Source organism: Festucalex cinctus, chromosome 10, assembly GCF_051991245.1.
Source record: "Festucalex cinctus isolate MCC-2025b chromosome 10, RoL_Fcin_1.0, whole genome shotgun sequence".
Taxonomy (NCBI): Eukaryota; Metazoa; Chordata; class Actinopteri; order Syngnathiformes; family Syngnathidae; genus Festucalex; species Festucalex cinctus.
Window position 1 is genome coordinate 18,561,347 of NC_135420.1, and position 12,111 is coordinate 18,573,457.

Genomic DNA, 12,111 nt, shown 5'->3' on the forward strand with positions numbered 1-12,111 from the left:
GCCAACTGCAAGGGCCCCTGCATGCCCAACAGATGCTGGTGGTAATTTAGAGGGCCTGAAAAGTCCAAGGGAACTTTCCCTCCATTCTGTCACCATGTCCTTGTTGTCTTTGAACCCGAGTGCTAATGCAGCCTGTGATGGGTGTCCAGGTTTCCATCACATTAGTCTTATACTGGTGCAACACTTGAGCAACGTCATGAACTTTGGTCCAAATACTCCACATGGGCTTACCTCATGATGATACACTGCAGCAAAATAAAGTTAAAGTATCATGTTGGTTAAAACGATTTTACTGGATTCAGACATCAATCCATCCATTTTCTAAACCGCTTATTCCTCACTAGGGTCGCAGGAGCCTATCCCAGCTGGCTTCGGGCAACACGTGAAGATAATTGCTGAAAACGTGAAGGCTGTCGTACTGAACTGTTTTTCACCATTTTAGTTTTACTGTTTGTTTTTGTCATAGCGAATTGTGCTGATAACTTTATTTATTTATTTTTTTAATCATACTATGATGCACCTAACAACAAAAAATAACTTGAACCTTTGTTCATAATTCACATCCGTGTTTACAAGTTGCTTCATTTATTAGGCCCATTTCTACCGATACAGTGAGCAATTAACTAGCTAGCCAGCTAGCTAGACCTACACCACAAACATGCATTTTCCACAATTTACAAAGTAGTTTGGTGTCATTAATACCTAAGTGAGTAGGTGATGCCGGTCGTGAAGTCCTAGAGGCCTGTTAGCTTGCAAGCTAGCTGGTGGCTATAGCGTCTCTTGTTGTGGCCTGAAAGCCTCATAAAGAGCCTGGTGGTGGTGGTGTATTTCCTCTGAATTATGCTAGATTTGGATTCTTTAGTAAGATGAAAAATGTCACATTCTCAAAATGGTCTCAATTATTAGCTTACATACACAAATTGATATTAATTTATTAGCATTTTTATCTTTAAAAGCCCATTTTTCTCATTCATTCTAATTCATAACCCAATTAGCCTTTTGACACTTTCTTGAGTCTTTTCCACCCTGAAGATATAACAATTAAAAAAAAATGTGGTCACAAGTTATAAAATATTTTGTATTTAACTAGTAAAGTCAAAATAAATGACTTGGTTAATCTTCATGTATTGTAAACTTGGGTCAGTTTGACAACTTGCAGGGGCGTCACCGTTGCAAGGACAATCATAGATTATACCAAAGTAAATTAATTATTTCCACCTTATCAAAAGCACAAAAAATGAGGACAAGTTGACCTCTCATGTGTTGTTTATTAAATATACACATTACCACACCACATATTTACATTTATGTACAAGGATAACCGATTATATTTAAAGACAACCAAAAACATCAATTTCTTATTTACATCAAATCCTGTCTGTACACGGTTTAAAAAACACAAACCCCTGCAGTCAGTGCAAAAACGGAGTACGTACACATGTATTGAAGTTTGAAAATAAAGTCACAATGATTACAGTACCGATCTCTGAGCAGCTTTCGCCCACAAAAATGTGAATTCCTTTTTTTTTTATGTGTAACTTGTAAAACAGAAAAATTATAACATTATGTAGTGTGTTGTTTCCAAACGCAAACAAATAAACCTCTATCCATTCAGACACATTGCAATATATGGCTGTGTTAAAATACAGTACAATGTCCTGTACAATGTTAAATGAAGGACATAGATTATTATTTATAACCAAAGATTACTGTACTGCATTAGAAAATAACCAACACAACCATACTAAAAACAACAATATCCGGCATTTGTTGAGGTACCAGCCGAGTAATGTTTCACAGCGCAAAGGTGTAACTGAGTAGAAATACAGTAGTAATGTCGGTTTGTTGCCGTAGCAACAATAAAGCACCCATAAAAACACACAGCAACAAAGCGCTTTGTTGAGCTTAAGGCACACTGATCCAGTCCCACAGTCACATCACATGCCGTGCCGGGGGCCACAGTGGTGAATGCTTTGTTAATACAGTACAGAAAATACACCATTGCGTAGAACACCTTTATGACCATTAAAAACAAAACAACAAAAACGTGTCCCTTTCGGCAGGTAACATTTATCTGTGGTTACATTTACATGGGCTTTTGATTCCATTTCAGACTGACTGGGTCAAAATGTCTAAAATAAAATAAGTGAGGATGATTGACTACTAAGTTTGAGTTTGACAATATCTATAAATACCATCACAATAGGACATTAGTACCTCAAAAAATATTACTATATGACAAAGGTCATGACAACTCCTTTCGGCACCAATGACACACCAATTAATTACCCATAAAACAAAAAATAGCTGACACTATTAACATATATAATGTTTTAAATAAAAAAGGACATATTCCTGTGGATATACACAACTCAGTGCGGGCTTTTTTTTGTAGTAAGACACATCAATATACATTTACTAAGTGCTGAAAAGGACATAAGGCTGGTGAAGGTTGTTTTCTCCGCAATGTCAGTGGGCCTCCAAGGTTATTCTACAGATAAAGATGTTTTTATGAACAAAACCTTGAAAAAATGATTATTTTGTCGACATAAAGCAGATGCAAGAAACGTATTTACCTTTTGGAAGCACGTTTTGTATCCGTTCGCCACGCGTCCTTACATTTGACAAAGGTAAGCTCCTGCGTCAAGTTGGAAGATTCTGGATCTTTTACACAAAACACAACCCTGGAAAACACATTTCGGTTGGTAATACGTAAATGCGCTTCCCACAATATCAACTGTCTTTTCGACTTACTTTTGCTGCGTCTCTCCGGCCCGGATGCGAATTTTGTGCACCTCCATGTTGGCGCCGTCGGAGTCACCGGACCACCAGGAGGAAACCATCTTCAACATGCTGGAGGCCGACCAGCCGTTTGACTCCTCCCACTTGAACGTCAACATCAACAGCTCGCCGATGTTCTTTTCGGTCACCAGCAGGAAGGAATGCGTCCTATTGGTTGATATTTTCTCCTTCCTGTCGGACATAACCGTCGGGTGAGGTGTTAATGTTTACCAGAGCAAGTCATAAATGTTACCCATGAAGCCAACACAAACCGTGTTGCTAATGTGACCTAAGTACGGTAATTCTCTTACAAGGAAGTTGGATGTTATTGCACACTCACAGCTTAAGCTGCAGGTTATCTGCCTCCCCTTTGGTCCCAAACAGCGAGACGGTCAGCGAGGGCTCCATCTCCGAGCGGTTCACCTTACTGGAGAAGTGGATCTTCAGCTGGTAGTGGTAAACTGTACAAGGAGAACTAGTAAGTATGTCAGCATATAATAGCACCATGCCAACTAAAAAGGGAATCCCTAGTGGCTGTGTGAGAGAGCGATGACATCACAGACATCCGATTGGACGCCTAATAAGTGCTTTGAGGCAATGCGGTGGCGTCCATTCCATTTTATCCATGATCATGTCTTTTAGGTCCAATGTTTTGATCATTAGAGCTAATCAAGTCATAGCTTGTTTAAACACATTGAAACCCAAAGAGTGCTAAAATGAGCAGAACAGTACCTCTCGGAATGCCACATAGGATACTTGGGTATTTTGCCAAAGAGCCCCAAGGCATTCTCACACTGCATTCCTGGCTAATTGGTGCATTAGAGGCTAAACAGTCGAGCTGGGATCAGCTTTGCCTTTCAGACTGAACTCGCCAAAAGCGGGACATTGCCATTACATATTTTGATTGGGACTTTTTTTTTCGGGTCACTGGATTATTTGTTTCATTTTATTTATCTATTTTTTTTTTTTTGTATTAATTTTATTGTGTGCTCTATGTAAATGAACAAATATAATTGCCATTAATTTCATGCAATTGTGAGGAAATTTGCTATAGTAGGGATTAGGGGTGTGAATTGCCTAGTACCTGACGATTCGATTCGTATCACGATTCACAGGTCACGATTCGATTCGATACCGATTAATCCCGATACGAATTTATAAGTCGATTGTTGCGATTTTTTTTCATTCAAATTTAGAAAATACTAATCAGTAAGCTTGTAGAGTGTAAGATTTATATGAAAATGTATTATTTATTTATCTGAAATTTCAGTCTTATAGAGGTTGTAATCTGTTTCATGTTTGAACAGCATTAAAATAAAATATTAAGGCTTAATGTTCCGTTCATACAACATTCTTCCATGCTCAAGGTGTGAATCCTAACCCGAAGTCAGACGTTTTGTTGAATATTTTTCCATTAAAAATGGAAGTTTAAAAATCGATTCACACACAAAAAAAAAAACCAAAAAAAAAAGGCAATGATGATAAGACGTTGAATCGGTAAGACTACCGAATGAACAATTCTGAGCTCTTAAAATAAAAAAATAAAAAATAAAAAAATAAAACGATTTTTTTTTTTAATCGATTCGAGAATCGCGCGATGTAGTATCGCCGAATCGATTTTTTTTAACACCCCTAGTAGGGATATATACGTAGGTCTTTTTTTATTTTATTTTTTAAATTTTTTAGATGTCAATGTTTTTTTTATTTTATGTATCACAATGGTATCGCCACTTGGTATCGGTGAGTACTGAAGATTTGAGTATTGTATCGGTCTAAAAAAAGTGGTATCGAACGTCCCGACTAAAAATATTCAGTAGTGACAGCACTTAATGCCTATCGACTGTTAAAGCTCTAGTGCAGTTATGTACAGTATTTTACAGGAGCTGTCGAGATGCAAAACACTCACCTCTAAAGGGCATGGTAGCTCTGGTCTTGGTGTACATCTGCACGTTGCGCGCTTTGCGGACCTTGCTGATGTGGTAGCCCACCGTGTTGCAGCGGCTTTTGCGGCAGCTGAGGCACATGCCGCGGTCGAACCGGTCGTTGCTGCCGCAGCGGTAGGCCTTGGCCGCCTCCTGCTCGTTCAGCAGAGAGTCGATGAAGAGGTGGATGGAGCGCTCGTGCTCGCACTTGACCGCGTCGGCGATGGCTGCGGGAGGAAATTTAGAACTGGTCAAAAAAAAAAAAGAAAAAGACAAGTGGTTACGTTTGTCCTCTAAGCAAACTAGATCGCGAGCCAAGATTGTAGAGTGCCAATTTCTACAAAAGACTCATTTCAGCCATGTTTGCGCCCCTTCGCTACTGTTCAGCCTGCTTGTGAATGGGAACATTGTGTGAGTGGTGCTAACAATGTTCGCCACTAAAACCGATTAGTGACAAGCAATGTGGAGCAAAGCTGCTGGACTGTTATTGTTTAGACTATAATAACACACATGTGATGCCTTCTTAGGACACTGAGACTGACTCTAGTTCACGTACACAGTAATGCAATGTCAAATTACCTTTCGGGGATACTTATTTTAAAGTGTTCCATTCCTATAGTTACCATGTACCCTAAATTTGTACTCAAGTACAATAATATAACAGCTTCCGCTAGTCTAAAAAAACTTATCCATCTCAAGGGGGCGGCCATTTTGTCGCTTGCTCTCTATTGAAAATGTCTGAGCTGCTCAGGGCTCAACTAACGACCAATCACAGCTCACCTTCTATAGTCATGTCACGTGATTGGTCGTTAGCTGAGGTCTGAGCAACATTTATGTCATTTTCAGTCGACAACAAATGGTAAAATGGCCGCCCCCTGAGATAGACACTTTTTTTTTAAGTTTAGTTTTCCTGACATTTGACAAAAAAAAAAAAAGACAGCTTGGCGTAGATACACATATATGGAGTGCCCCGCCCACCCCGTACACACAGGTACAAGCCATTCGTTCATGATTAGCCTTACTTCCTATAATAATAGTAGATCATGGGCATTAGGTAATTGGCTTGACGAGAAATATGTACACAAATAAGAGTGTAAACACAAAATTATGCACTACGAGAATTCATGCATTACTGTAATTAAATTAAATACAAAACCAAAATATATAAATAAAAATAATTAAAAAAATCTATATCTAAAAAATAAAATAAAAATAATGAAAAAAAAATAAAAATTAAATAAATATAAATAAAATATATAAAATAAAATGAAAGAATAACAATAATAAAATAAAAATAATGAAAAAAATAAAATAAAAATAAATATAAATAAAATGTATAAAATAAAATTAAAATAAAATAAATAAATGAAAAATCATAAATACAAAACAAATGAAAAGGAGTAGGGGAGCCTTATTGTGCCACATGGCGACGTATCCTTGTGCAAACTAGTTCGTCACTTGTAATCCCCAAAATGTCCACATTTCGGATTTACCACAAAAGGTAACAATCTCATTCACATTTGAACGGATTTCAATTAATTTTGTTTATGGCTACAAAATTCATCAGTATGCAGGGATCCACTGTGTTCCAAAATTGTTTGATGATAATTTGGGTTTGTTCATTTGCAAGATATATAATATAATAACAGTATTTCTTACCCAACACCCCAAATTTGGCGATCTTCTCCAGAGCGTCTCTCAGGTTGCAACCCGGCTGGAAGCTGCCTCCGTTCGGGTAGATGTCCACGTGGCCAACGGGCTGCTGGATGCCGATGCTGAGACCCAGAGAGCCTCGGGTGAAGGTGTGGAGGACGTCCACGAAGCCGGCGTCATCTGGGGAGAGGCGCCCGTGGGCGTGCTTGCCCTCAAAGTCGGGCCCGGCCGGGTCCAAACCTGCAGAAGGAGACGGGGAGTGCCAGCGCTGACATAAGCGACTTTAATGTGTTTGGGGGACATGATGTTGATGCCTTTTAATTCAAACCTGTTATTCTTCCAACTTTGTTAGTCGCGTGGCTTCCTGCGAATCCTGCCACGTGAGCACCAAGACTGTATCCAATCAGATGCAGGTTGTCGAGAGGAATGTTGGTGGTTTCCTGTCAAACGCCCGTAATTAAAAATAGTAAAACTATTTGCCTTATTCAGAGTTATTTAATAATAGCTCAAAGCCAGCGACTAATGGGAACGCGTGCGATAGAAAATGGACGGATGGATGCTCCCACTGACCTCAATCCAGTCAATGAAGCGTGCCACCTCCTGCCCCACCACTTTGGTGTTCTGGGCTGCGACCACGTAGTGTTTCTGAGCTGTACTGAGCCAGTCCACCACGATGACGTTGGCCAACTGCTCTCGCTCGTACAGCGCCGACACCAGTTTAGCCACCCAGCTTTCAAACATGCCACCCAACTGTTGAAGGTCAAAACACAACAAGAGTGCTTTTTGTAGAGCTGGATGATTATGGGAGAAATGATAATAGGACTATTTTGATTGATGATTAATAAATCGTGATTAATTGACATGATTACTCATTTAGCTCAAAATTATTACTATTACTATACTAAAAGTATTTATTCAACTACCAAAACTCCACAATATATATAAAAAATAATAAATACCAGTTATTCCTGCTGTGCACACCTTGGCCGCAAGGGGCAGTGTGGTGCCATGAACGCATGGAGATACATGCTTATATTAAGATAAAAATTGCAGAAAAGTAAGTTGCAATTCAATTTTATCAATAATACAACTCGTTTTACACATGCTAGGGAGCCTTTGAATATTGTTATATTACATGTGTGTCTACTACAGCATTTGTGTCTGAATATTATCATTAAAAGGAATATAATCCGAAAAGTGATGCAAATTTTCTATTAGACTGTCAAGTGGGATTTTACAGTAGCACTGGTGATGTTTATAAAATAAAGTTTGTCTTGTATTTAAACACACAATGTGTGTAATTCTTATTGTTGCGTGTTTATTTTTTATGATCAACTCCAACTGGGATCAGGATGCCATTAAAATAATAAGGGAGGGAGAAAATTACAATCAAAATAAAATATTTGCAGACATATGGTTTTAATTTGGAAAACTATGATCAACATTTTGCCTGTTTTGTGACATGTGATGGACCAAACCTGCAACTAAAGAAAAAATTAATTCATGTTTGTGCATTTTATGCACTACCAATTTGAAAAAATGTCTTTTCTTTGCAAAAAAGGATAAAATAAATAAATAAATAAATAAATAAATAAATAATAATACGTTTCATTCATGACATGAACTGATAAAATAATGAACAGATTAATTATTAAAATAATGGTTTTATGCCACTTTCAACCAAAGCATCGTCGAATCTCCCCGACGCCTTCGCCTCAAAATCAGTACTGGCTTTTTAATGCGTGCTCGTGTCTCACCGTCCAGCCGTGGATGATGAGGAAGGTTTTGGCGGTGCTATTGAAGGCGCAGGCCACCAGAGAGTCGGCTCGGCCGGGGAGGATGTAGCACAGGTCATCTTCCGGGTGGGAGGGTCTGCGCAGGGAGAATCTGGCCACCGTTTGATTGGCGTCATGCTTCTGCTCAAACAAGTCTTTGATGGGATCCAGGAAGTTGCCTGTGTGGGGAGGAAAGGTTGGTATTTAAAATGTCTTTTTGGTGGATGAGCTAACGTTCTGGCTGGAGAGGTTCGCCCCTTGTGGCCCCTTAAAGACTGGACTTCATGCTGGTCAGACTGAGCTCCATGGAAACCAGAGGCAGCTTCTCTAAGTTTCTGAGTGAGGAGTCAGCTGACTCAACTGGGGGGAGGGTGTGTTTGTGCAGAGTGGGGGTGGGTACACAGGCCCTCATATTTATGAGGGTGCAAACGTATAATACTGTACTGTAATTTTACAAGTTCCTACAGAAATCATACTAACCTGAACGCATCACAACTCAACTCTGCGTTAACGTCCTTCATTATTTTTTTTCTGCACTAAAATGACGCCAAACACATCACATGCATGTCTTCTACGTTAGCGTGGCATTAGTTGTAGCTCAAACTACGTCACCAACTTTTCACACGCAAATGTTGACTGGGGGCTCTTTTGGCAACTCACCAAAAATAGAATCGGTCAGTTCTTGCTCCAAAGACGTCACATACCGAACTGCTGCGTTCAACACCACTAAGCAAAGAAAGCCAAGTCTCCAGGCTTTCATTGCTTTGACAACTTTGTTCAGAAAGTGTCTTCAACCGCGTCGGAAGAGTTAATAAATCCTAGTTTTGGCAATTTGTTTCAAATAATCCCGTTTCGTGCGTCGTGTTGCGCGCATGCAGTGCGCAGGCATGTGAACCACCTTGAACAGAGTCCGTGTCTTAAATAGAACCTGAGCCACCCCATTGGTCGTCAAGCTAAGGGCGGAGAATGGAAACATACTGTCGTTTTAAAGTCAATCATTATACACAGTGGGAGTGCAGTAAAAGCGCAGTCAACGACATGGTGACAAATTTAGATTTTGTTTAAACACCTAAGAGCACACAGTGAAAGCGTTTGGAATGAAGACAATTTACTATCTGTCTTTAGTGTTTGTACTTTACAGTCACCGCGGTGCTGTACTACAGTATATTAGATTTGTTTTATAACATTGTTTTCACTTTTTATGTTAAGCACAAGTTGAAAAGAGATAATCAGGTGTAACGTGGGGAATGTTATTATCACAAACAAAATTGCCTATGTACAGTACTAAAGTTCCAATTAACCCAACTGTGCATCCTCCCATTGCCATTTATACGACAAAATAATAGTGGTCAATTTAACAGTACCAGATTCGACACGTATGCTAGATTGAAATTGAGATGAAATCATTGTTATTTCACTACATCAACTTTTTGTGACATTTTTCTTTGGTGTTGTAAAATAAGTGTTAGGGTAGCTAGCTAACAAGCTAGGCTGACATTCGGGCCTCAATCTACAGAACAGCTCTTTTTTTTTTTTTTTTTTTACTTTTTTTTTTTTTTGTCACTTTACTAGCATGTATGAATTACTTCACCTTCCATGCAATTCCCATCCCAAAACATCAGCCTCCAAATTGAACCACAAAACAAGACATTATTTTCTTTCTGTTGTTTTTTCCCCCCCAAAGCTAAGCTCTCTATTTAGAGAAGATTGATTGAAAAAGATTTAAAGTATTTTCCGTAGGTGTGAAATATAAACATTGCAAGTAAGCAGAATTCATTAAAGTGCATTAATGTAATCTGAGCATCCCACCACGAGGAGTGCTTTGCTGTAATAAAGACAAATTGCAACGTAAACAATTGCTATCCGCAAGAGATTAGAAAACTTTGGTTCAAACACCTTCCAGACTTTTTATTCTGTTGCTTTTCCAAACAGTTGCTATCGCCTCTTCCCTGCATTCATTTGGAAAACAAGCATGCTATGCGGTGGTGGGATTTAGTTTGTCTCTTACAATGTGAGGTTAATTAAAGTTGCGGCATGCTAAGAAGATAACAGCGTGTCAGCAGTCACCTACTGCCGACTGACATTCCAGGACACAGGCTGTGAGGCTCAACACAAGGGCCCTTGAGGACACCTGGGGCCCCTTTTTCCTCACGTCACCTGCTGTTATCTTAAAGCACAAATAAAGCAAGTTGAGCCAAAGTCCAATGTTTAAAGAAATTAATATAGAATTTCAATTTAAGTTATCAAATATTTGTGAAAACATCCCAGGAACCTTGTTGCTAATTGTCAATATCCAGCTGCTGCGATTGATTTTTATGGCATGTTGACATACTGCTCTCGTTTTATCATTCTCCAAAGTACCAACAGTACAGAACACAATGCCCATAAGAAAGGCCAACATGCCAGCTGCTCGCTGTGTGAGCGCTTACAACAGACATTGGATGCAAACACAAAAGTGGACGAGGTCATTGCTGAAAAGATACCAGCATGTAGTGAACAGTGTTTGCTGACAGCCTAAGCCATTACCAAAAGCACTGAGCTGCATTTAAAACTTACGTGAAATTGAATTAAATCATTCCCAGCAGTCTTTTTGTCTTTTCCAGTCGTTGGCCCAATCAGATTTCAGTTTCTCTTTGTTGTCATATAATTGTAAACTTCCCAAAGCCTTCATACTCCGGATTGTTGGCTAATGCCAAGGAGACACAAATGATTTTTCAATTTGTTGTTTTTTTTAAAACCAATATTAGCTAATCACATTTCAGATTCAATAAACAGAGCTAGCTAGAAGCTAGTGATGTCAGCATTTTTAGCTACATTACGGGAAGCCAGTTGAGATTGATTAAGAAAGAGAAGCCAACTGTCAAGGTGGACATTGTGAGCATAAATTAGACAATGTTTGTAGCTAGCCGTTTTATTTCAATCCAGTAATGAATTTATAGCTACGTATAGCTAGCTAGCTAGATCTTAGCAATACAACACAGCTAGCAAAAGAGCATGGAGTTTGTTGATAAATAAGCATCTCCACTATTAAGTATGTTATTTAAAGGGTGCTGAGTGAATTATTTGTCAACAGAGTCTGTGTGTTGGAAAGTGTGGGGTTGCAATACTGAGGAAGGGCCACACCTGCCACTGATAACAATGCATTATATTTCTATTACGTTTTGTCCTCATTAGAGCTGCATTCTATCCCTGCGCCCAACATCAGCTGGGATAGGTTCCGGTCAGCCGGCTGGACATCTCACTTGCATTTGGCCTCCAATTCAGTGACATCACTCTTGTTCACACAGTTCTGTATTCCATATTATGTGGTTCGAGTGCAATCCATGTTCAATCTCCTCCCGGTGCGCATGCCACGTGTTGCTGCAGCTGTCTTGCTTGAATTCTTCTGTGAACTTGAAAAATTTTCCTCGAAAATCCGTGGCCTCCTTTGCTTTTCCCCACCCCTGAGAGTGGAGTAAAAAAAAAGAAAAAAGAAAAAAAAAGTGGGATCTCAAAAGTAAAAAGACTCCACGGTGATGAAAACCCCCCAACAAAAAATCAGTTTAAAAAAAAAATTGTTGGAGACAACAAAATGTTCTGGAATTGATATCGTAAAATTCCTAGAATTGTTTTGGTTATTTCTAGGAATGACATGAAAAGACTACACTCACTGACACTAAATTAGGTAATCAGTGAAATAGGATCCAGCACAAGAGCAGCACAAACACAATTAAAAAACATTGTTATATTATGCAGATGTGTCTAATATTTTCTCCACTGAGTATTTTGTTTGAAGAGATTAAAAATTCTCAGTTTTGATAATTGTAAACACTTTATTTCATCTACCAACTAGTTCAAATATTTTGAAATAAAAATAATTAAATAGCTGACATTTTGTCAATTATATTGCAGAAACTCAAGAAAAAGAAAATTAAAAAAAGAAGACGTTTATATTGGCTATTTGTTCCCCCCAAAACAATGTATATTACTCTTAGAGTATG

General features: G+C 38.8%; 1 protein-coding gene across 1 annotated transcript; it reads right to left on the bottom strand.

The window, feature by feature from the left end:
* Positions 1–1,248: 1,248 nt before the first annotated feature.
* lpl2a (lipoprotein lipase 2 a) lies at positions 1,249–9,039 on the bottom strand. Its single transcript, XM_077534153.1, has 10 exons — positions 8,792–9,039; positions 8,114–8,310; positions 6,927–7,106; positions 6,685–6,796; positions 6,363–6,596; positions 4,688–4,930; positions 3,122–3,242; positions 2,755–2,973; positions 2,577–2,684; positions 1,249–2,491 (listed from the first exon to the last, which is right to left on the bottom strand). The coding sequence occupies exons 1-10, from the start codon at positions 8,889–8,891 to the stop codon at positions 2,470–2,472; spliced, it is 1,536 nt and encodes a 511-aa protein (XP_077390279.1). The 5' UTR covers positions 8,892–9,039; the 3' UTR covers positions 1,249–2,469.
* Positions 9,040–12,111: the final 3,072 nt, after the last annotated feature.